The sequence below is a fragment of the Cyprinodon tularosa genome, unplaced genomic scaffold (genome assembly GCF_016077235.1).
Source record: "Cyprinodon tularosa strain WSP-4 unplaced genomic scaffold, ASM1607723v1 ctg928, whole genome shotgun sequence".
Lineage (NCBI taxonomy): Eukaryota > Metazoa > Chordata > Actinopteri > Cyprinodontiformes > Cyprinodontidae > Cyprinodon > Cyprinodon tularosa.
Window position 1 is genome coordinate 44,062 of NW_024039705.1, and position 25,553 is coordinate 69,614.

Here is a 25,553-nt window from a genome sequence, read left to right on the forward strand (position 1 = left end):
GAGAGGATACCCCCAGACCCCCCGACACCTCGCAAAGCCTAAAGATGTCAAGCACCAAGCTGGACACCCTATGAAATATTCCTAGATAAAACCTGCTGTGGAGATGTCACAGATAAACAGACTGAAGGACCCTTTCCCTACCATTCCTAAACAAAAGGCTTCAGGAATAAGAAAACCGTACCCCTGCTTTACTCAGATGCCTCATTATGAAGCCCAATAGTTGGAGTATTGCTGTGCTATGGGGTCCCTCTGCCCCCCCGTCCATTAGGTCCATCCCTGCTCCGTACCTCTGCGCTCTCAGCGTCTGGTATCGCTCCAAGCTGGCCTGGCTGAGCTGCAGCTGTTTCTCTGGGGTTTCTTCTGGTAACATTTTTGGCCACCAGGGCGGAGTCTGACAGAGGTGGGCCAGACGCCCCTGTTGGACCTCCTGCAGGTGCTGAGCCTGAGCCACCAGCTGGACCTTGACGTCCCGCAAGGCCAGGATCCGCTGGTTCATTCCCTCCTTCTTTTCATGGGCCTGTTGAAACATGACCTCCAATCACTTAATATGGCTGAAATTATCGTTATGTGAGGAAAGTTTGGAAAAATCAAACCTTTATTTTGAAAAACAGATGCACTTTTTAGCATCACTACAAATTTCTTTAAAATAAATGTAACAGAAGCTATTATTACTTCACACTTAGTATAATTTATTTTAAATACTTTCTGCGTCACAGGGGCCCATGTCTCCTAGTTGATGCTGTCAAACTATTGGTCCCAAAGTTTAAAGTTCTCAGGAGCTATCATTATATTATTTTTTTTGTGAAAAGAGATAAATAAAGCTTATTCAGTCTACTCTCAGACCCCGTTTTTTCCTTTTTCTCAGGAGCTACTCACTAGAATTTAACTTCAGAATTCAAACTTCTGAAAGTTCTTTAAATCTGAAATGATTCCATCCTGTTCAATAAATGATCAGTGTTTTTAATTCAGAGTAATTTCCATGTGAATGTGCTTTACTGGAGGCATCCATGTTTGTCAAAGAACACTACTGCCACCTACTGGTTAGTGACGTCACGGTGCGGTATCGGCTGTTGATCAAGTCCCAGTGCTGTATCTGGTGTTTGTCACAACGCGCTATTATCCAAGTCATCTTGAAAACATTCTTCTTCCAAATGTTGGCTACATATTACGGGTTTTTTCTCTGGCCAGAAGTTCGATGGCAAATCCTCCCTCTTCAAGTTGGCGATCCAACGACCAACCCGTCCGTGGAGGATCAGGAATCAGAAAGGTGGAATAACTCTTTATTTTCACTTTTACCCGATGTATTCCAGCATCCAGCTGCCATGCACGTGGGCATTGTCAGTTTCACTATAGCTCTGGTGAATTTCAATGGTGAAGTCCTCTGGAAATCTTCAATAATTGTTGTTGATTGCAGATGTGTCTAGTAGTTCCCATTGATTTAGCTTGGAAAGCGGGGAGAATGGCGCTAGGCTTACCGTGCCGTGACATCACTGCTGGAAGATGGCAGGAGTGATTTTTATTTTTTTACTGATTAACGCTAAATTCATCCAACCACCGTGAACGTATTATATTTAGGTATAGATAATGATCCATTGATTATTCCCTGATGACCTTAATTTTCCTTTAAAGGACCAATAAAAGCCAATCAGTAGGAAAGGAAATGACAAGAATCATGACTGGACGTTTCCTTTAAATGTTTGATAATGAAACCTGAAGAATGCATGAAAATACTTTTACTCCACAAGTAATTTGAACTAAAATAAATTAAAATAAAATTTGAACTAAAAGGAGGAATTTTAAATGATCAGCATGAACTTATTAGCTTAATGTTTTGCTATTTGTGCCATATTGACCTGTTTTTAGGCTCATTTAGGCCGTATTTTGGATGTGAACATTTCTGCTCATATTTCTGACATGCTGTGTTGCTAAAGGAGACGATCTGATCACCTCTTTTCTCATCTCTTCAGGCTTCAGAAAGTATTGGATGCCCTCTTTGGCTTCCTCAATATCCTGATCATCCTGTGAGTCGGTAGCGTTCTCCTCCGGCTTCTCTGCAATACTGACACGCCGAAAATCCAGTTGATCATTAGAGAATAATAAAAACCGTCCTTCCAATGAAGGAAGCAGTATCCTGATATCGGACTCACATTTGGGCCAATTCCTGCCTCCTCCTCTCTATGTTAGCCCAAGCTTGCTCTGCTTGCTCTGCAGCCTGTCGGAGCTTCTGTTCCTGCCTGTCTGCCAGTTTGATCCTGGCTTTGGGAACCACAGCGGGCAGCAGCATGGTCTCCACTAGACGTCGGCGTTACAGGACATTAGTGTAGGTAGAAACCTGTCTCCGGTTGGTCCGTAGAGACGTCTCCTACCTTCTGATTGGTGGCCTTCCGGCGAAGGCTGGTTTACAGGTTTTCTCTTTTCTTCAGCAGCTTCTTCGCCTCCGTCGGGCTCGGTTCTGATTGGAGGTTCGTTTTCTGAGCGAAACTCTGATAAACTGTAGTTGGAGACCCTGTGGTCGCTGATTATCCCGACTACAGAGACAGTCTCTGTCGGCAGGGAGCCTTTAAACCTGAAAGGAGAGTCTTAAATATCAAACATTTCTCATTTGTGATATCTAGCATCTAGAACTGTTTGATAAGACCAACGTAGGCATTTCCAGGGAATGTCAGAGAATGATTAGCAGCCTTCCAGCCTGGTTCTGACTGTGTGTATGCATGTGTACCATTCCTGCAGCTTTGTGATGCTGTGGCGCTCCTGTTCCCCGGCCATCTGCTTCTGAACCTCCATCACTTTCATAGACTTCTTCTCTTCCAGTTTGTAGAAGCAGGGGTCCAGGAGGAGTTCCTGAACAGACATAAACCTCACTAACTGATAAATATGACCTGATTCATCTATTTTATATTTGCAGCGATGTACTCAGACCTGAACCTTCAGAGGCTCATAGAGACAGGAGAAAAGTGGGGCTACTATCACCGGAAGAACATCTGCAGGATTAAAGGACTAATGCTAAAAAACTTCTTCCTGCTTCGTTCATCTTAAGAATTGTTCCCTGCAGCGGCGTCTCCACAGGTCTGCCTAGAAAGTAGATCAAACAGCTGCAGCTGATCCAGACGCTGCTGCCTTCGTCCTCACTAGAACTAAGAAAGTAGAACACATCCGCCCAGTTCTTAAGTCCTTCCTCTGGCTCCATGCATCTCAGAAAACAGTCTTTAAAATCCTTCTGTTAGTCTAGAAATCATTGAATAGATCAGCTCCAAAAAGCATTAGAGACTGGTTGGCATTGGATCAAAATCCGTGTATCATTCGTTCTTTCTATTTTCAATTGCCAATCAAAAAACAAAAAATAAAAAATTGACTGGTTATTTTGTTTTTTGTTTTTTATGGTTAAACCAAAAACGAAAAAAGGATTTGTTTTTCATATATCAATTCTAAGCTCAGATCAAGAATACGAAATGGAAAAACGGACAGCAACGCAGAATTTGATTTTAATATTTAATCGGTACAGTTTACGTGACCCGGAAATAGCTCTTTGCGCTGCAGTTGGGGTAATGAAGTGGCTACCATGGCGACGCTAGAACCACACACTATGTTGATCGAGAAGCTGTTTGTTGTTGCTAGTTAAAAGTACAGTGCACAGAAAAGTTTCAAGAAAAAAGTTATACCTGGAAAATCCTGCTGATTTTCTCCGTTGTCATGTCCTCCTCCTTAAGAGTCACACGCTTGGATCCTCGAAATAAAACGTAACTGTCCATGGCTGATAGGTCCGACTGCCTTATCTGGTGCAGCTTGATCGAACGTGGTGGGGGTAAGCCAATTGTTTTTTTTAGCTAACGCTCCACCAAACTTCCGGGTCACGTAAACTGTACCGATTAAATATTAAAATCAAATTCTGCGTTGCTGTCCGTTTTTCCATTTCGTATTATTGATCGGAGCTTAGAATTGATATATGAAAAACCCAATCCTTTTTTCGTTTTTGGTTTAACCATAAAAAACAAAAAACAAAATAACCAATTTTTTATTTTTTGTTTTTTGATTGACAATTGAAAATAGAAAGAACGAATGATACACGGATTGATCAACAACCGGACCTCTCAGGTCTACTGGATGAGAACCAGAACCAAACATGGAGAAGCAGCTCCTGTTTCTTCCTAAGACATCACTGGTTTTCAATCTGATGCAATCAAATGAATCAAGAAAATAAAAAAGTAAAGACTGAGCTGGAATTGAAGAGTTGTCCAAGCATCCTTACGGCTTTATGGAACCAGGCTATTTCAAGTTGGGCAGGTGTTGGAGGGAAGCTGATAAGCTGACAGAAATGGTCTAATAGCCTTGACCTTGAACACGCTTATATGTAATATGCTTTTGAATCTTCTGAGACAACTCTGCACTTTTTTTCCTCTGGTCCATGTTGACTGTGGTACACACCATGTCACCCAACAACCCCATATATATACCCCCCCCCCCACTGATAACTAGATTAGAGACACCTTTGATGCTAATTGTTGGACAAACCCTGATTCAACATGTCATTTTGGTCAAATTATGTCAGTCTTTTTCATAATTTTTCTCCATTTTATGAGATTTCTCTTTTGTCTGTTTGTTTTGTTTTAAATGTTGTTTTGAAACACGATTGAAAAGCGATGCCTGACTTTCAACTGTTCATTATATAATTTCTTTTCAGAATCAAGTTATTTCTGTTACCACTGTGGGCTTTTCTTTCATTGAATAGGCCTAACCAACTCTATCCACATGAGTACGTGAGACCATCCTGATCTCGCGAGCTTTCAAGGTTTCACTCACTAATCAGTCTGGAGACTCTCCGTTAAAGAAAATTTGGAGCCGTTCACCAAATGAACGTCCAATCAGCGTTGGCTTTGAGGCGGGTTGAGGTGTGACGCAACGAGAGCGCGACAGTTCAGTCTAAAGAACATGGCGGCTTCAGCCGATGTAACTAGCGTTAGCGTGGCTATCTAGCAAGTTTTATGGGAATTACAGAGTATTTCTTCACTGAAAGAAGAGCAAAACACTGCTCTGGAGGCTTTTCTCAGAGGAAAAGATGTTTTTGCTCTTCTCCCGACTGGTTTCGGCAAGAGTTTGATCTATCAATTGGCTCCTCTTCGTCGTCGCTCTGTTAGTACGTCATATGCTTCGTTGATTTGATTGGTTTATTTGGCCCTTCTATCACCAACATAGGCCAATCAGCTAACCAGTATTTTCGCCCCTTCCCAAAATTACTTCAACGGAAGGTTTCCAGATGGATATGCGGAGCAAATCCATCTGGCGGAGTCAGGTTACATGAGTATGCCTTAGCTTTCAGTATCAGCCCTTCTTGAGTACATCTAAATATTACAGGACTGTTTTTGCCCCGTTTCCACTACCCTTTTGAGACGGTGCTGAGATCAGTCCGAGCACGGTAACCAAGATAACTGTTGAGTGTTAATGGCACGCAAAACTGTACCAGACCGCGCCAAACACGACCGAACCGCACTAAACTGGTACTATTTCATCCGTAGGGCTCAGCCTGGTTCAGTTCTGGCTCGGTTCTCAGACAACAAAGAGCGCATGAGGAGGCCGCGTCATCTCCTTACAGTCAGCCTCCGTAATCAGGAAATTTCAGACATTCATAAAAATACTAGCTTCCCTACCGTCCCAATGATATCCAGAGAGGATTATGCTTAGCAGTGTGATGAACCTCAACGTGTGTCGTCTGATTTAAAACATCTGTAAGCCCTGATTAGACTATCGTTTTTCATAAAATCCCAAAATCTGTCAAGTAAATTCACCAAAGGCTGCCTTCTTTGCCTGACTCTCTGCAAACTTCTTTCCTTCCCACTTCACCTCTAGAGAGCAGTAGTACCGTAGATCTCCACTAGGAGGTGAGGAACTGCGCTAGCGTGGTGTGTAAAGGGTCTTAAAGAACCGAGCTCGGCACGGATCGGTTTTCAGAGGATAACGTAAATGGGGCTATTGTCTCTTCTTTTTCGAACAGTTTCTACAAACATCTTCAGCTGTAAAAGAGGCATAAAAAGTTAGCACACCGCTACCAGAGCAGAACCGGATGACATAGACAGAGGTTTGGTGTTTCTCTCTCTGTTCTTATTCTTGTAAGAGCCAGAATTTTACCAAATTCCTCCATTACCTGAACTCCTACGAAGTTTTTATTTTCCTCTCCATACCTGTGCTTTCAGCCAGATGTGCTCAGCCAGACTCTGGTTGACGCTCAGGACCTTCTTGTATCTCCTCTGCAGCTCCGCCAGCTGTCTCTGCCTCTCTGCCTCCTTCAGCTCAGCCGCCCGCCGTTGGTCGTCTCTCTTCGCCTCCTGTTTGGCCTCTTCAAGGCTAGACAGGGTAAAGGAGACGCACAGCTGCAAGAGCTTGTTCAAAGGTTTAATCCCAGAAATCCTTCCAAAAAAGTTTAAAAAAACAATCCACTGGACTTTGATTCCAAGTTTGAAGACGTTTCTCTTCCCATCCAGGAAGTTTTTTCAATTCAAAATGTCAGAAATAGCGTTGAGTTCCAGGCTTTATAGAGTGGACCAAAAATATAGCCTTGTTTTGGCTTAGAAAACACTCAAATTGAGCCGGACGGACGGTTTTGCCCCTTAGGAATGTGGAGTCGTTTGGGTTCTTTGTTAGCCTGCAATGGCCCATACCTGTCTATGTCTCTGAAAGGGGGGGGCGTTAGAGGGAATTGTTGGTCTGGTTGAATTCACATGGTCTTCTGTTTCCCTGTAAAGGGGTTGGGGCTGCGATGATAGCAGGAAGGAATCAACTCTAACATTGTAGGTTTTTGAAAGCTGAAACCCTAACCCATGTTTAAGGTTGGTTTTTCTTTCTTAACATAGATGGCTTTCTTCATGCTCCTCTCAAACCACCTTCCTTCTGTTTCCAAAATGTGAACATTCTGGTCCTCCAAAGAATGTCCTTTGTTCATAAGGTGTCCCAAACGACTGCCCATTACTGGGGGGTGGACCCTTTTGTCTGGTCCACTTTGTATCTTTTCAAAGCCAAACAAGGCATTAGCTGTTTCTTAATCTGTGTACTTGTGTGTTCTCGTGTCCTCGTGAAACGTCATCAGCCTCAGCCCTGTTCCAATTCACAAGAACAGCAGACCGAGAACGGACAAAGTCCCTGGATGTAGTTCTGGCCCCTCCCTCTTTACCCAGCATGCATCAGAGCAGACTTGTCCATTCTTGAGACTGACAGCTGTCCCAGCATGCACTGCGGCAGCAGCACCTTTCAATGCTCAGAGTATTAAGTTAAAAGTTCTCTTTTCTCATTTGAGGCAAGAACATTATACTTTTAAGCGTCACTATATGGCCCATTTACCGATTTAATGAGTAATAAAAAAATTTTCCTTAAGTTGAGAGAAGGACCATGGCAACCAGCGGACCTCTGAGGGTAATGGCCAGCTGCTTAGCTTGCTTTTGCCTTGAGCCAGACCTGAAGCTAATCCAAGTATTTTTATTAAACTACCAAACTTCTTTCAGGTTACCTGTAAGCTGTCGGGTCCTCGATGTCCAGAGCCAATGGCTCATCTTCCAGACCCACCTGCATTTGGCACAAACACAGCAGCAAATTTCATCCCTGATTAACGTGTTCATCCATTAGTACAAACAAAACGCCAGAAAGGAGCAAATGAAGGAACGTAAACCGACCCGTGGTGAAGGAATCTGCGCTTTTCTCTCCAGGGTTTCCTTTTGCTCCTCTGGAGAAAGCAGACAGAAGCAGAAGATGTTTCCGTCGCCTCCGCCCGTCAGCACAAACAGATCGTCCACGCTGCAGCGGACGTGGCTGACGTGTCCATATTGGTTGTCGTGAATGCTCAGGGCCCAGTAAGCCTGCATGGAGGTGAGGCTGTGGTCTTCAGGCTGCAGAGGGTAAGCCCTGATGGAGCCGGACTGCATGCCGCAGAGCAGCAGCTGCCTGTTGGAGCTGATGGGAACAAGGGAACATAAACAGCATGGTGTTATCCTCTATGCAGCAGCCAACATCTAAAGGCAGTATCTAAAAAAATAAACGTCTGTGTTTTTTATCCAGACCAAACCCAGCCTGGTTTTTACGTCTGTTTAATGCCGACCAGATGTTGCAGGTGTGACTGTGGCCTTACTGACGTTTTTCTGAGGTTCAGTTGTCAAAACATCACCAACTCAGTTTGTGAGCGCCCCCAACAGGTCAAATAATTAAGGCCCAACTTAGCTAGAAATCCAGCCTGTTCCTTCTGCATGCAAAGACTTAGACAGATTTTATTTTGTCAGGAATCCAGTTTGTGTTGGTCTCTCCCTCCACCACCAGGTGGCACCCTGTCCTCGTTGGTCCTCCCTGCACACCTGCATCTCATTGGATCATTACTGGGAGGAGTACTTAAGCAGTGGACTGTCACTACCTCGACGCCAGAGTGTTTGCCAGTTTTGGGTACTCTAGCCAAGCTGAGTTTTGCTGAGTCAAACTGAGTCTTTGTTATTCGCTGAGCCTAAACTTGTGTTTTTGTCTTTGCCTTTTCGGCAGGAAGTCATCCTGCTAGCTGGATGTTTGGCCTTCTCCCCCTTGAAGGATTGTTTGAGTCTCACACTGAGCAGGGGATAAACCTCCACAAGTTCCGTTCAAGTTCTCCTGGATTTCCGAGTGACAGTCCGCTCTATAGCTCCTCCAGGTCCAACAAATGTCTACCTGTCCACTCTCCAACGAGTCACTACCTCTGGATCAACCCACACAGACCGGATTCAAAGTGAGAGGAACCCCTCCAAATGTGAGTCCCTTACCAGCGTTATCGTTACGGCATCCAAGTTTCCCACGGTACCTGAACTAACCATTGTGAACTTCCCTCCTCCCTTCCAGTTCCAGTTCACCAGCCCTCTGAGTACCAGATCCAACCCCTCAACCCTTACCATAATAAACCTGTTTAAACATTTGCCTTGCTCTCTGAGTGGTTCTCTGCATTTTGGGTCAGATCCTTAAATAAATCATGACAGGACACACAAGTGTAAACAAAAAGAAAATTTGTCAAGAACAGCTCTCTAGACTATTTTATTTTTTAAAGTGCAAGTAAGCAGCAGTGATAAAAACATTGTGATGAAAAAAAAAGTGATAAACATATCACTGTATAGTTACAGTTCCAACATTTCTTTTTTGTTTTTATTTATAACCCATTTTTCATAACATTTAGCAGTAAAAAGTGAGGGAATCTTCATTAGTGCAGACAGAGAGAATGCATAGAGTACAACGAGAAAGTTCAAATGGGCTGTATTATGCAAAATAATATTTGTTTAGGATTTTGATCTTTAAAAAAAAAATAAAACTTCATATAAATGTTACTTTTGAAAACTCCTCTACAACAGTTTGCTCTATTTGCGAGCTGCAGCCATATTTTCATAAAGTGATTCTTATCTCTCTTTTAACGCTGAGTCATCGCAAGGTCTCTAATCACCCCATTCACCTACACTGGAAAAACGATCTAGAAATAAGTAAACATTTCTTATATTAAGTGTATTTACCCTTAATTTGAGTAGGAAAACAAGATTTGGTTTGCCATTGGAATGAGTATTTTTATGCTTAAAATAAGATAATTCCATAATATGCACTCGAAATAAGACAATGCAATTATTTTTTATTAATATAAGTGTAAATTGTCTTGTTCCATTGGCAAAGTGTCTCTCTTACCTACGAAAGAGGATTAAGGCCACTGAAAAAAAAAAGTTAAGAGATTTTTTTTATTTTATTTCAGTATAGTATGGGGAAAAAAACAGAATTCTGACTTTTTTCTCAGAATTCTGACTTTTTTCTCAGAATTCTGAGATCAAAGTCAGAATTCTGACTTTAATCTCAGAATTCTGACTTTTTTCTCAGAATTCTGACTTTTTCATTGTTAGAATTCTGAGAAAAAAGTCAGAATTCTGAGAAAAAAGTCAGAATTCTGACTTTTTTATTGTCAGAATTCAGTCAGAATTCTGAGAAAAAAGTCAGAATCCTGACTTTTTTCCCATGTTAAACTGAAATAAAATTTAAAAATCAGTTAACTTTTTTTTTTTCCAGTGGCCCTAATCCTCTTCCGTACTTACCTCCTTAGTTCAAGAATCAGTGCACTTTTCTTTAAGAAAAATGACTTATTTAGATTTCAATTTTTTTGCAGTGTGTATTAAACTAACCACGGACCGCCTGTTACCAACTCAACGACCCTCTAGCACAGGGGTCACCAACGCGATGCCCGCGGGCACCAAGGGGCCCTCAAGGACCACATGGGGGGCCCTCTTCGTCTTCTGAAAACAGAAGAACTCACTCAGTGGGTTAAGTTTCATTTGTTTTTATTCTGTTGCTCTTCTTTTTAATCATTTATGTATTATTTCATCATGTTAACTATTTCATCATATTTCAGTGGTTTCAAAATGACAATATTAAAAAGAAAATTAGAAATGAATAAAAGAATAAAATAAGAATAAAAATGAGTGTTTATGGATGAGATTTACTGTAGGTGAACACTGATCCCTCCGGTTCATAGGTCAGTATTGGTAGCCCTTCCTATGACTCGGCAGCCATGAAGTAGCCCTCAGCCTTAAAAAGGTTGGTGACCCCTGGTCTAGCAGCTTTTCTTTTTTCCCCAAAACAGCAACTGAAACAAATCCAGCACCTTTTTTCTGTGTTGTTGAGGACTTTGCTGGCAAAATGAAGGTACGATTCGTTTTGACTCTACTGTTTCACTGAGCAGCAGATGTGCGCCCCTCCCTCCTCCAAATACTGAATGTTGTATAAAATGGGGTTTAAAAAAAAGTGCTGAATGTTGGAAACTTTAAATCATATCTCAGTGTTATGTTTACATTTGATCACCAGGTTTACTTTTGATTTCTGCTGCATTTTCAAATCGGAAATGTCTTGAGACCTGTACTGAATGAAATTTCATTTTGTACACACTCTGTGTACAAAATGACAATAAAGTCGAGTCTAAGACTTACTCTGAGGTTACCTGAAAGTCATGAAGCAAATAGGATCGTCATCTGCCTCGTTCACATGTCTGAAAGCGAAGGGCTCGTCCTGACGCTGCAAAGGATCGTCTTCCTGATGCTCGGACAGTTTACAGTGATACAGGAAACCGGCGTCAAAGCCTCCCTGCAGGACGGACACCAGGGAAGAGGATCTCAGTCCTGCTTGCAGACTTTTACTGCTTCTTTAACATTGTCTGTTTTTATGCAGTTATTGTTATGACAAACATCCTTTTCCATCAACAAATACAAATGATAACATTTATCTGAGTCTTGCAGCAAACCTTAGTTTTTCTCAACATCTTTAACAGACCGGAGCAAACATCTGACTGATAAGGAACCTTCTCTACGGAAGAGGATTAGGGCCACTGAAGAAAAAAAAAAGTTAAATGATTTTTAAATTTTATTTCAGTTTAACATAGGAAAAAAGTCAGAATTCTGACTGAATTCTGACAAAAAAAGTCAGAATTCTGACTGAATTCTGACAAAAAAAGTCAGAATTCTGCGATTAAAGTCAGAATTCTGAGAAAAAAGGTCAGAATTCTGCGATAAAAGTCAGAATTCTCGATTAAAGTCAGAATTTTGAGAATTCAGTCAGAATTTTGAGAATTCAGTCAGAATTTTGAGAAAAAAGTCAGAATTCTGCGATAAAAGTCAGAATTCTCGATTAAAGTCAGAATTTTGAGAATTCAGTCAGAATTTTGAGAATTCAGTCAGAATTTTGAGAAAAAAGTCAGAATTCTGCGATAAAAGTCAGAATTCGTAGAAATTCGAATTCGAATTATAAAAGAATTCGAATTCTGCGATAAAAGTCAGAATTCGTAGAAATTCGAATTAGAATTAGAATTAGAAAAGAATTCGAATTAGAATTCTGACTGAATTCTGACAAAAAAAGTCAGAATTTTGAGAAAAAAGTCAGAATTCTCGATTAAAGTCAGAATTTTGAGAATTCAGTCAGAATTTTGAGAAAAAAGTCAGAATTCTGCGATAAAAGTCAGAATTCGTAGAAAAAAAGTCAGAATTTTGAGAAAAAGTCAGAATTCTGACTTTTTTCTTAGAATTCTGACTGAATTCTGACAAAAAAGTCAGAATTTTGAGAAAAAAGTCAGAATTCTCGATTAATGTCAGAATTTTGAGAATTCAGTCAGAATTTTGAGAAAAAAGTCAGAATTCTGCGATAAAAGTCAGAATTCGTAGAAAAAAAGTCAGATTTTGAGAAAAAGTCAGAATTCTGACTTTTTTCTCCGAATTCGGATTTTTCTCTCCGAATTCTGACTTTTTTCCCATACTAAACTGAAATAAAATTTAAAAATCAGTTCTTAGAATTCTGACTGAATTCTGACAAAAAAAGTCAGAATTTTGAGAAAAAAGTCAGAATTCTGAGAAAAAAAGTCAGAATTTTGAGAAAAAGTCCGAATTCTGACTTTTTTCTCCGAATTCTGATTTTTTTTCTCCGAATTCTGACTTTTTTCCCATACTAAACTGAAATAAAATTTAAAAATCAGTTAAGTTTTTTTCCACTGGCCCTAATCCTCTGCCGTACTTCTGAGATGTTGGAAGGTTTGTAGAAATTTTCACTCTCTTGAAAAAAAGCCTGTCAGGAAACACTGAAGGAACTGAGATGCTCAGTTTGTACCATTGAGAGCCAAAACTGTCCAGGCTGAGAGTAGAAGCCGCAGCACAGAGGACTTGGAGGATTTGGGATGTGAATGGGAGGAAGCTCTTTCTCCTCCTCCTTCTTCTTCTTCACTGCTTCACGTCTCGTGATTTCCTCTTCTCTCTGAAAGTAGAACCACTCCGATCAGAACCGTCCTCCAAGGAACCGGAGCGATCAGGCTGACCGTTGGTTTTCCAGACCTTTATTCGGGATTTGATGCTCCTGAACCTGAAGGACCTCCTTGGCAGATGGTGGAGCTCGAAGGTTTTGGACGACTTCGGAGCTCCTGCGTCGGGACCGGGAACCTCAACCACGTCGCCGCTGCCGCACAGGATGAGCAACCTGTTCTCTCTCTGAAAGAGAAGCCTCCTTCAGGAGAAAAGTCGAGGCACGGCCGGGCAGGAGGAGACATCTGAGAAAACACCTACGTGGGAGTGAGGAGACCACTCCAGCGCTCTGACGGGGCCGGGTACGCGGACAAAGCCGACGGGGCTGTACTTCTCCCCGACCGCGAAGAAGAAAATGGTGCAGTCTGAGCTCTGAACAGGAAGGAGGGGATGATGGTAAAACCAAGAGAAGTTCAGCAGCAAACAGGACAAATATTACCTGCTCCATGAATCTGACTCATCTAGAAATGATATTCCTGAAGCTTTTTCCATACGTTATCAGTATAAACCACTAATGTCAGAAGGTTTCGTCTCACAGACAAACACAGAGAGACATCTGATTGTTAGGGGGAGTAAAAAAGATGCTTTTAAATGAGTGGAATGAATGAAAGCTTTTAGGTGCATCTGTTAGTTTCCTTTGAGTCAGCACTGTCACTGTCAGAATATATTTTTTAATCTTCATCTAAAACCTTTCTAATGCTCCATTGGACACCATCTCTCATTCAGTTCTATTCAGTTTATTTCTATAGCTCTGATTCTCATCATGTCACTTTCCAGTTCACCAGATCATCCGGGCAGATCTATTCAAAGTTTTCTATCTAAGGAAAACCAGCTGATTGCATCGACTCATTGACTCTTCAGCAATCCCTCACACTAAGCATGTTTGTAGCGACAGTGGAGAGGAAAAACTCCCTTTGAACAGGAAGAAACCTCCAGCAGAACCAGGCTCAGTGTGAACAGACCAGATGAAGCTACTATGAGAAAAAGCAGAGAGAGCAGAACGTTAGAGATTGAACTAACAGATTCTGCAGAGTGGGAGAATAGAGATAGAATGAAGCAGAATGATGAAAAAGGGGTCCCTATGTCCTCCAGCAGTCTAAGCCTATAGCAGCAGAACTATAGAGATAGCTCTCCTCTGAGGTCACCTGGACTCCTTCGCTTCTACCACAAACTCCATCAGTACCAAGACTCACAGAATTTCCTGGATCATCCCCCACCGGTGGGTGAACCCCAACCTAGAACCATTTAAGACATAAACTTACCCTTATGTCTGGGAACAAAGAATTATTCCAGGTCAGTTCCAAGCATCTAATGAAGCTCCTCACATCATCTCACCATCAAAAACACCATCTGATGGGTAACATCTATTTTTGAACACGTCGCTCTTTACTTCTTCAGCAGCGTACTGATGGTTTATTTTTTTTAATTAACTGGACAGTTACCTTGCCTTGTAACTAGTTACTTTGATGATGCAGTAACTGAGTTACAAATGCAGTTAATTTTAGAGATGTAACTAACTATAATTAGTTACGTTTTTAACAAATACTTCATACACTGGTTATTAATAAGGAAAATGATATATTTTGGGTTAAAAAGTGACTGGATTTGAATACTTCTGTGTGTAACAATCCACCTGGAGCCGTTTCTCTGATCATCCAGACTTCTGGCCCCTCAGGCAGGATAACTGGTGCGTCTGCAGCTGACTCACCCCAGTGGCCAGGATCTCTCCGCTCCGATCGAACGCCACGGCGGTGACCGCGGCGCTGTGAGGTTTGAAGGCCTGTCTGAGGCGCAGCGCGGCTTCGGCGTGGGGGCTCCGATCCGTGGCTCCCCCCAGCTTCTGGGGGTCATAGAGCTCCAGCAAACGGACCACTCCGTCCTCGAAGCCTGTCACCAGTAGACCTCCGCTCTGGCTGACCTGATATTAGACAGAGAAGCTGCAAAAGTTACTGTCCTTTCATTGAAATGATAAAAACTAAGTCCAGACTGTGGACCAGCAGAACCTCAGGGTGTGAGTTTAAGCCTGGAAGTTTGTCTGACCCCGTGACCCTGATGGACATTCGGGTCCAGCAGATGGAGGGATGCTTCTAACACATCATGTCATTCAAGCTGAGGCTTGATTGGCTTTGATTACTTTCATTTCCAGGTGTTCTGTTCTAGATCTGGATTCTGTTAAGGACCCGCTTTGGACCGAGCATGGTCCAACCTTTGAGGGCATGGAGCCCCATTCCAGAGCGTCCAAAAAAAACACAAACTTTTCACTCTAACATTGTTTTAACCTCTTTCTGCTTCAGATCTGAAACCTCGACAAATCCCTCCGCTTTTCCTCATCACACCAGTAAAAACCAGTTTGGTTTTCCTTTTCCCCAGTCCGAGGCTAGCCTGGTGAGACCATCCTGATCTTGCGAGCTTTCAAGGTTTCACTCGCTAATCAGTCTGGAGACTCTCCGTTAAAGAAAATTTGGAGCCGTTCACCAAACGAACGTCCAATCAGCGTTGGCTTTGAGGCGGGTTGAGGTGTGACGCAACGAGAAGCGCGACAGTTCAGTCTAAAGAACATGGCGGCTTCAGCCGATGAAACTAGCGTTAGCGTGGCTATCGAGCAAGTTTAATCGGAATTACAGAGTATTTCTTCACTGAAAGAAGAGCAAAACACTGCTCTGGAGGCTTTTCTCAGAGGAAAAGATGTTTTTGCTCTTCTCCCGACTGGTTTCAGCAAGAGTAGCCTGGCTTGTGGTTGTGTTTTCGTCGTTGCTCTGTTAGTACGTCATATGCTTCGTTGATCTGATTGGTTTATTTGGCCCATCTATCACCAACATAGGCCAATCAGCTAACCAGTATTTTCGCCCCTTCCCAAAATTACTTCTAACGAAGATGGATTTGCTCCACATATCCATCTGGCGGAGTCAGGTTAGTCCGAGGCTGCCAATTCACACTCACCAGAGGTGGAGCCCAGCTGAGCGCAGTTCCGCCCTGATTGAAGCGGGTCGCTATGAGCTCCCGTTGAGATAAGAAATCAAAGACTCTGACAGAACCTGGACAGAAGGAACACAGACAGCTGCAGCACCGGGTCTGAGCCTTTAGTGAGAGGGTGCGGCGAAGCTGGACTCACGGTCCAGGGTGGTTGTGGCCATCAGGTGGGACTTCTTTGACACGTCCAGGCCCTGGATGGCGCCGGAGTGGAAGGAGAACAGACACTCTGGATCTGCAGCCTAAACAGAAATAAACCCCGAACTGATTTAACCCCTTGAAGCCTGAATTGATATACATGTACATAAAAAAAAATACATTTTGTGCGTGTTTTTCCCTTCATTGAGATGCCAAATGAAAATGGTTAATGTTACTAAATAAATAAAAATGAAGGTAGAATATATTTTGTAACAGCAGTTATAACTACATAATTACATCCACTGTAACTAGCACTGGGGTGATGCTATGGTGGCTGTTTGCCTACACTGCAAAAATGTTCGAAAACAAGTAAAAATATCTTAAAATAAGTGTATTTACCCTTAATACGAGTAGGAAATAAGATGATCTGCCAATGGAATGAGCATTTTTAAAATAAGACATTAGATATTATGCACTTAAAATAAGAGACTGCAGTTGTTTTTATTTTCTAATTTTAAAGTCGTAGTGAAGCGGCTGTTCCAACGATTCCATTTCCGAATTCTCCAGAGTGGTGCCCGACTTTACCCGAGTGAATTAAGTGAATGTGATTGGTCGATTATCAAGGGTGCGGGATTGTTGTAGCGGAAGGTTCGCAAGCAAGTTTTATTGTGGCCGGTTTGTCGGAAGCATCTTGCTAACCAGTTAGCAACTTAGTGCTAGTCAGTGATGGTAGTAACAGCGTTTAAAGTAATGGCGTTACTAACGCCGTTGCATTTTTTTAGTAACGAGTAATCTAATTACTTTGACTGTAACTACAACGCAGTTACCATTGCGACACCCCGTTACTGCGCGTTACTCAGGTCGCACAATTAACCATTTTTTCATGCTAGGACTCGTGCGCGCCTTGTCATGAGAGAGGGGAGGATGAGAATGGCTGACGTATAGTGAGATTCCGCCTGTCAGTTGGGTAGGTGGGTGTTTCTGCTGGCGGGTGTTAACGTACAGCACACACAGAGAGATGGAGAGTGAGGAGGACTCCAGCAGCAAAACGGCGTTTTCCAGATGGAAATACCGGTGTTACGTCGAGCTGTGTTTCCAACATCAGATACGGTTTCCCCTGCATCTCCGCACAGCGCAGGCGGCACGATTCACCACGCAAGCCACAGGAAACGCGCATGCTCACTAAAGGCGTGTAACAGCCGCCCTGAGCTCGCGCCACAGGAGAACTACGGAGAGCGTGAACGATCATTAGCCTATATGGAGAAAGGGAGAAATCTAGATAGATAGATAGATAGATAGATAGATAGATAGATAGATAGATAGATAGATAGATAGATAGATAGATAGATAGATAGATAGATAGATAGATAGATAGATAGATAGATAGATAGATAGATAGATAGATAGATAGATAGATAGATAGATAGATAGATAGATAGATAGATAGATAGATAGATAGATAGATACAGATACTTGCCGTTGCCTACATTTTAAATGGATGTCTGCCAATAGGACTAGATCTCCGTTGTGTTCATTTTCAATCATCTCGTCGTCCATGCTACTATGCTAACGCCACCGCCACCAAGCTGCAATGATTTGCCGCCAATGAATACCGCCGAATCTGTCGATTCATCTTGTAGTGGTGCGTCAAATGCAACGTAGATTCCCATCCAATTAGATTGAATTTGGTATTGATGGCGTGAAAAATAATAACGGTAACTCCATTGAAATGATTCAAAACTAAAGTAACGAGCCAATTTTTTAAAATGTAAGGAGTAGAAAGTACAGATATTTGTGTAAAAATGTAAGGAGTAGAAGTAAAAAGTCGCCATAAAAATAATTAGTAAAGTAAAGTAAAAATATCAGAAAAATCTACTTAAGTACAGTAACGAAGTATTTGTACTTCGTTACTTCCCATCTCTGTCAGATAGTGTCACCCCCATGTTAAGAAGAGGGGAACCTATAAACCCCGTCAGATAGCGTTCCCCCCTGATGTCATTTATGTTGAGTTGCAATAAATGCTAAACTCTCTGCAGGTTCTTGTCTTTATCGTCCGCTCTATTCAGCTGGCTTTAAAAACACGGCGAGAAGGTGGGGGCTGGATGGTGAGGGTTACGGGTAGCCTGACGTAGTCCTACTCAATTCTAGTCAGAATCTGAGTCTGATGCTGCTCCATAGAGCTGTGATTATGGGGCGTGTTTCAAACGAACCAGGGAAAAAAATGCCTCTGCACTCAATTGGATAGACCTACAACCAATAAGAGCAACGGAGTGCGTGACGTATGTTAAGCCAGGCATAGTTGTTGTCAACAAAAATCAAAGCGTGCAGTTGCACGCCTAGAATAAGAAGATGAGACTTGATCGCGTTTCTCTGTTCCTCTTTTAAAATTAATTTGCTGTCGATATCTTCTAGAACAGACCTAGTAGCAGAATCTACTCACCTCAACTCTCCAGCGGCAGACATTATTGTTGTCACCCAAGCGCGCATTGGTCACGTGGTTGATTACGTTACTGTTGGTCATCTGTCCATCATCGTATAAAGCCCGCCCTGACAATTTGATTGGATCGCCTGACGGTGGGCGATAATACTCGCGCTACTATGGAGCAATGCCAGACCGAACTTCCCGACCTCAAACTTTGTGGGCGGGACTAAGTTCGGAATGGCACCCAGGCTAGGTTACGGGGGCGAGAAACGCAAAAGTAACGCAATAGTTACTTTTACTAGTAACTCAGTTACTTTTATTGTGGAGTAACTCAGTTACTTTTTGGGAGAAGTAACTAGTAACTATGACTAATTACTTTTTAAAGAAAAATGACCAACTTAGTGCTAGCAGGTTCCCGATGGGAAATTCCATTGGGACCAAGTAGCACTAAATTGGTGACTTAGAAACGACACTGTCAAGGAACGCTATGGACAGCGGAAACATGCAAGAGGAGGAGAGTTTAGTGTCGGAGGTCGTGGATGAGTCTCCTCCGTCATCCATTTTTTATTTAGAGGAGGAAAGCGGGGACGAAGATGTTGTGGAAGAGGACGCCAGGGCGGCAGAAGCTTGGTTTGGTGTAGAAGGCTTCCAGCCGTACATGTTTGAGCCCTTGCCAAGCAACGCTGCCAGTTCTGTTAGCTCTACGCCTGCCGAAGACACAGACGTCCATCCCCGTGAACACTGGGACGCAACTCAATGGGAAAGGAAAGGATTCTGATTTCAACCGTTGCGTATATTAGCTGCGACATATGAATCAAGATGCTATGACCGAAAATATTTGATTGACAGATGACCGTTGATATATGATTGGCCGAATTTAGGTGATCAGGCTGAGGTAGAACTAACTGGTATAACTAATAAGATAACGGAAAAAACAAGAGCCATTTTAAGACAGGATTTCTATTTTTTGGGGGGGAATATTTTCAAAATTTTGGGACAATATGGTCTGATAAAGAGAACATTTATATACATGTTTAAGCCAGAATGATTTGACATTAAATATGAATCCCCTTAAGCTTTAAATGTACATTTTCTTGTCCCAATGGTAAAGTCTCTCACTTACCTGCTCAATTCAAGAAAAAAATGCTCTTATTTCAAGAAAATTGACTTAGATTAATTTTTTTTTACAGTGTAATACAAGCGGTTTGTTGTTTACTAGCAACAACAGGCGTTAAAGGGATGAGAGTGGGACGGATGGACGGACGGATGGACGGTTTTGTAGAGAGCTCACCGTGGCGCTGAAAGACAGGTCCAGTTTCCAAATGGCTCCGTTAGAATCCTGCAGGACAGCAAATAGAGGAGAACTTGGAGGAACCTGCTCTGAGCTACAGGTGTCTTCATGGTGAGCGGTTCCTCCAGACCTGAGCGAAGTAGATGGAGTCCAGCTGGGCGCTCCTGACCACAGAAACAAGGCAAACGTTGTGTCCGACCACCAACTCGTTAATGGGTTCCATCTCGAAGGTGCCGCTGTCTCCATTGATGTCGGCGCTGTTGATCAGCTCAGAGTCCCAGGCCTGTAGAGGAAGGAGGTGAGTCAGAGCTATTCTCTCCGTCTGAGGATGTTAAATAAATTTGAACATTCTCTTGCAGGAGTCTAAGCTTCCTCCTCAACTCCACACTTCTTAGAGGGATGTCTGCGTTTGTGTCCATGTCTGCTTTACCCGGATGGCTCCATCAGAACCAAACGTCATCAGCTGTCCATCTTCCAGGGTGAAAAGCTGCACCGTCCCAGCGTGGCACTTCCCCCCCTCTTTCCGACATATCTCCGCCCAGATCGTGCTGCGCTCCCACAGCAGCAGGTTGCCCCACCCCGTGCCCGACACCACCTAACGGGAGGAGGCCAGAACATCATTACCAGTTCAAAGCACTTTTTGGAGCAAAACACAATTATTTTCAGAATCAACACTTCTTTCTTATTTCTGTTTCCTCATCATTAAACTAGAATAAGGTTCTGTGAATCGTTGACAATCAGGAAAATGAAAAGGACTCATTTATCGTTATCAGAAGCAATATGGTGTCATGAGTTCATGGGGGTTTTAAGGCCACTTTAGGCAGATAGTATTTTTTCGGTGGACATTTTGCCATCAGAACTCTAAAAAATTTTCCCTTCCATCAGTTGCTGTTGTTCAAAATCTAGATTTGTGATCAAGGATTGCAGAACATAATTCAGAATGCCATAAGTGGCCCACGAGCCGCATGTTAGTCTCTCCTGTTCAGGGGGGGGGGGGTTACCATTAGGCACTAAGCAGTTGCCTAGGGCCCCAAGTTCCTGAGGGCCCCATAAAACTTGGTTTCCATTTATGGTTAATACAACTATTCCTTATTACTGCACATTAATTATGTTTTTGATAAAAATCCTTTCGCTAAAATGCCATCGGAACGCTGATAATATTAAGTATGTCTCAGCCCCCCACATGTGTCCACCATAATGGATCAGTCCATTTGCTGCACATGTTCAGAAAGGTCCAACCAGACAGCAGCAAACCATTTGAAAACAAACCATGCAAAGAGCAGTGTTGCTAACTTAGCGCTTTAGTCACTATATTTAGCCACTTTTCAGACCCCTCTAGCACTTTGATTTCTAAAAAGCTCCTAGCGCCAAATCTAGAGACTTTTTTCTGCTACTGGAGACTTTGGAGACAACATCTAAAATCTGCTCTCCAGAGCGAGTAGATTGGTAACCCCGCCTCCTGCTCTCCTCTATCTTGTCTGCTGTCATGATTCATGCAGCTATTATTTCATCCAAATGAAAAATGGAGAACAGATAAGCAGATCATGGCTTGTCTACAGTGAAAAGAAGGACTGGGTTATTTACTTTGGCCTTTTTGGAAACACAGGAAGGAGCAATCAGCTAAGTGAGCTTAGTGCTTGGAAAAAATCTTTCATTCCTTTAGAGACAGCATGAAAAGTCAGCTGAGTACAAAACATAGAGAGGAAAACAAGAAGAAAAGGGACAAGAAGAGAGGGACACAACCTAGAACAGATAATGGATGTCTATTCTATTAACATTTCTCTATCTGGATAATGGATCTGTTTGATGTTGTCTTCTTAATTCATAGGGCCCCCTGTCTGCTTTTGCCTAGGGCCCCACATTTCCTAAATCCTCCCCTCCTGGTCTAGACTCGGTCTAATCCAGGAACTGAAGGAAAGTCAGCCTCTCTCACAGTTTTCTCAACCTCTTTTAACTTTACTGCATCATAAACAGAGTTTTAGGGAACAAGGACACTACTGCAGGTTCGTCCAGAAAGTTGGAGCTCACCTTCCCATCTGGAAGCTCCACGTAGCCCTCGATGTCAGTCGCTGCAGTTTTCCCAAAGTTCCCGATGACTCCCTGGAGTTTGACCACTGTGAAGGTGGTGGCCATTTTCCAAAACCTGACGGAAAGATGGAAAATCTGATCATTCGTAGTTCTGCTGGTATCAGAACCCTTCTCTGCTCTCCCTGAGATCTTTTCTCATTCTGTGTACTTGTGCGTTCTGTGTCCTCATTATTTTTTTTATTTTTTAACAGTGTCCTGTCTGGCAATATGGCAATAAGAATAATTGTCTTGATGCCAAAAAGAGCCCAACAGATTTTACTTTCACAAGTGTAGCAGTACGGCAATTGCCATACTGCTACACTTGTTTCATGCATATAAATTGCTTTATTATAATTATGCAGGGAGTTTTACAGTTTATATGGACACTGCAATGTAAATAGAGCAGAAAAACAGAAGAAGAAAAAGGAAAAAAAGAGAAAAGATGAAAGAAAGAAGAGATAGAAAGGAGACAATGAAAAAACATTTTCTGTCTGCTTCATCACCTGCAACGAGATGAAAAAAGAACAGCACAACCGAAAGACACGGTACGAGATATACAATGAAGCAACACCTTGAAACTATCGCTAAAGTAATATTATTAAGTCTGACATGTACTCTGTGTTACCTGAAGATATGAATGTGGGGTTTCTGTTTGGAAGTGAATCTCTGAGTACCTGAAGCCTAGCACCTGTAGTTGTTTGTGAGGGTGAACTTGTGCATGTAAAGTGTATCCATAGAGAAAATGCTCAATAGTGGTTGTGGAGCAGCCAATCACATGGCGGCAACTCGGTGCATTTAGGCATGTAGACATGGTCAAGAGAATCTCCTCCAGTTCAAACCGGGCATCAGTATGGGGAAGAAAGGTGATTTGAGTGACTTTGAACGTGGCATTATTGTTGGTGCCAGAAGGGCTGGTCTGAGTATTTCAGAAACTGCTGATCTACTGGGATTTTCACGCACAACCATCTCTAGGGTTTACAGAGAATGGTCCGAAAAAGAAAAAACATCCAGTGAGCGGCAGTTCTGGTGGCGGAAATGCCTTGTTGATGCCAGAGGTCAGAGGAGAATGGCCAGACTGGTTCGAGCTGATAGAAGGGCAACAGTGACTCAAATAACCACCCGTTACAACCAAGGTGGGCAGAAGAGCATCTCTGAACGCACAGTACGTCGAACTTTGAGGCAGATGGGCTACAGCAGCAGAAGACCACACCGGGTGCCACTCCTTTCAGCTAAGAACAGGAAACTGAGGCTACAATTTGCACAAGCTCATGGAAATTGGACAATAGAAGATTGGAAAAACGTTGCCTGGTCTGATGAGTCTCGATTTCTGCTGCAACATTCAGATGGTAGGGTCAGAATTTGGCGTCTCCAACATGAAAGCATGGATCCATCCTGCCTTGTATGAACGGTTCAGGCTGGTGGTGGTGGTGTCATGGTGTGAGGAATATTTTCTCGGCACTCTTTGGGCCCCTTGGTACCAATTGAGCATCGTTGCAACGCCACAGCCTACCTGAGTATTGTTGCTGACCATGTCCATCCCTTTATGACCACAATGTACCCAACTTCTGATGGCTACTTTCAGCAGGATAATGCGCCATGTCATAAAGCTGGAATCATCTCAGACTGGTTTCTTGAACATGACAATGAGTTCACTGTACTCAAATGGCCTCCACAGTCACCAGATCTCAATCCAATAGAGCATCTTTGGGATGTGGTGGAACGGGAGATTCGCATCATGGATGTGATGCCGACAAATCTGCGGCAACTGTGTGATGCCATCATGTCAATATGGACCAAACTCCCTGAGGAATGCTTCCAGCACCTTGTTGAATCTATGCCACCAAGAATTGAGGCAGTTCTGAAGGCAAAAGGGGGTCCAACCCGTTACTAGCATGGGGTACCTAATAAAGTGGCCGGTGAGTGTATATATATATATATATATATATATATGTATATATATATATATATATATATATATATATATATATATATGTATATGTATATATATATATATATATATATATATATATATATATATATATATATATATATATATATATATATACACTAAAAATCTGTTTTTAGCTTCATTGAATAGACAAATCTGCGGTTTACTTGATGTGCCCCGATCCAGACGAGACGAGCAGAGCCGGGTTGTACGGGGAAAAGCTGACCCTGTAGATCTCCTGGAACATGGCCTCTGAGACCAGCATCACCTTCTCCTGCCTCCATTTCCACAGAGTCAGCCTGTGGTCCGGGGCCCCGCCCGCGCTGGCCAACAGGCTCCCATCCAGGTTAAAGTCCACAGACTTGTACTCGCTCTCTGTTCCACCTGAAGGCAGAAAAAACTGCAGCCTGAGCTTCAGACAGTTGGAAAGAAAGAAGAGAAAGAAATAACAGAGAGGTTCACCTCTGAGGAGGCGGTAAGGTCTTAGTGAGGGATATTCATAGACCACAATGTTGGGCTGGGCTCCTTTTTCTGCCACACAGAAGAACTCTCTGGTCGGGTGCACCTTTTAACACCAAAACATAGGAAAAATTTGTTTTTACGCAGCTAATACAGAAACATGTCTGTAAGCGTCCGTTTCCTCACCGCCATGGCGCCGATTCCTCCTCCGCTGAAGGAGCGCAGGTATCTCTGCTTCCTGGTGGAAACGTCCAGCAGGACCAGCAGGTTCCCTGCTATGAACATCAGCGTGGACTCGTCCAGCAGCTTCAGGTTGGACCTGCGACGGCTGTCGTATCCAAACGAGTGACTGAAGGAGGGACAAGTCAGGGAGCAGAACAAGAACTGTCCGGATGTTTCCACAGGTTGCATATCGCTGCTGCCGGTTGCAAGAGACAATTAAACATCTAATGTATGTATATCTATGTATCAGACTGGATGTTCTTCAGCTCATCTGCAGGCAGGTTGTTCCTGACCTAACTTTATTCAGTTTTTTTCTGATACTTCTTTCATAGAGGCAATCAGCTCTAACACAGGCTGGTAACTTGTCCACCTGCTTTGGTCGGTGGCACCAAAGATGGACTCCCTACTCCAGCTGACAACTTTAAAGAAAGCATCAAGTCCAATCAGACGTAATTTCTGATTTATTCAAATCAAACCTCAATCTGTAATCTGCAGAGTTTTCTTTAAATCCAGGATTGAAAGTTAGGAAGCTGGAGGTCCTATTGTTCAGTTAGGTGGTTTCCCTTAGATAGGAAACATTGAACCAATGTGACTGGATCATCTGTTCAACTTGTCTCTGTGAAAGGCCTTGAAGTGACGTGTGAATTGGCTCTATAGAAATCAACTGAATTTAAATTAAATCTAAATCCTATGACAGAGTATAAAGGCCAGGCAGGAGATTCTTTTTTATTATTATTTCGAGAATAAAGTCGGAACATTTTGAGAATAAAGCTGTAATATTACGAGAATAAAGTAAACATTCAACAACCCGTTTCAGAAATAAAGTTTGGAGCTCTGCCCAGCAGATGACGGCCAACCAGCTCCACCAATCAGGACCAGAGTCCACTTTGACATCCTGCCCAGTTTGATGCTGCTGCTAAAAGATTTCCTGATTTGTCAAACCGATGCTAAAGTAGAACTTCACATGATGCTCCACATTCCTCACTTTAGGGAAGAAAGGGCTTCTTGGAAGAGTTGCCATAAAATACAACTTTATTCTCGTAATTTTACGACTTTATTCTTGTAATTGTAAAGGCAGATTTTTTTTCCAGGTTTAAAGACGTTTCGCATCCCATCCAGGAAGCTGCATTAAACTGCATACACACATGAGCAGAGTGGTGTCTGCAGTTCAATGCAGTGAGGAATGCTCTGATCTTTATATTGGAGAAAGTAACAACCTCTCCACAGACGCATGGCCCAACA

The 25,553-nt window shown here is 42.7% G+C and overlaps 1 protein-coding gene across 1 annotated transcript in view; it reads right to left on the reverse strand.

Annotated features, from left to right (window-relative positions):
• The window catches only part of LOC119776361 (cilia- and flagella-associated protein 44), a 45,530-nt gene that overhangs the window by 18,502 nt on the left and 1,475 nt on the right, over positions 1 to 25,553 (reverse strand). The window contains exons 3-24 of the mRNA XM_038274740.1: positions 24,276 to 24,438; positions 24,093 to 24,195; positions 23,798 to 24,014; positions 21,644 to 21,758; positions 20,046 to 20,210; positions 19,746 to 19,898; positions 19,616 to 19,663; positions 15,907 to 16,006; positions 15,735 to 15,829; positions 14,503 to 14,712; positions 13,056 to 13,166; positions 12,828 to 12,980; positions 12,607 to 12,750; positions 10,955 to 11,097; positions 7,656 to 7,932; positions 7,493 to 7,548; positions 6,174 to 6,336; positions 2,720 to 2,841; positions 2,367 to 2,566; positions 2,148 to 2,292; positions 1,948 to 2,059; positions 288 to 517 (exon numbers count right to left, since the gene is read on the reverse strand). Coding sequence (XP_038130668.1) covers positions 288 to 517; positions 1,948 to 2,059; positions 2,148 to 2,292; positions 2,367 to 2,566; positions 2,720 to 2,841; positions 6,174 to 6,336; positions 7,493 to 7,548; positions 7,656 to 7,932; positions 10,955 to 11,097; positions 12,607 to 12,750; positions 12,828 to 12,980; positions 13,056 to 13,166; positions 14,503 to 14,712; positions 15,735 to 15,829; positions 15,907 to 16,006; positions 19,616 to 19,663; positions 19,746 to 19,898; positions 20,046 to 20,210; positions 21,644 to 21,758; positions 23,798 to 24,014; positions 24,093 to 24,195; positions 24,276 to 24,438 — 3,225 coding nt within the window. The remainder of the gene's footprint in view (positions 1 to 287; positions 518 to 1,947; positions 2,060 to 2,147; positions 2,293 to 2,366; positions 2,567 to 2,719; positions 2,842 to 6,173; positions 6,337 to 7,492; positions 7,549 to 7,655; positions 7,933 to 10,954; positions 11,098 to 12,606; positions 12,751 to 12,827; positions 12,981 to 13,055; positions 13,167 to 14,502; positions 14,713 to 15,734; positions 15,830 to 15,906; positions 16,007 to 19,615; positions 19,664 to 19,745; positions 19,899 to 20,045; positions 20,211 to 21,643; positions 21,759 to 23,797; positions 24,015 to 24,092; positions 24,196 to 24,275; positions 24,439 to 25,553) is intronic.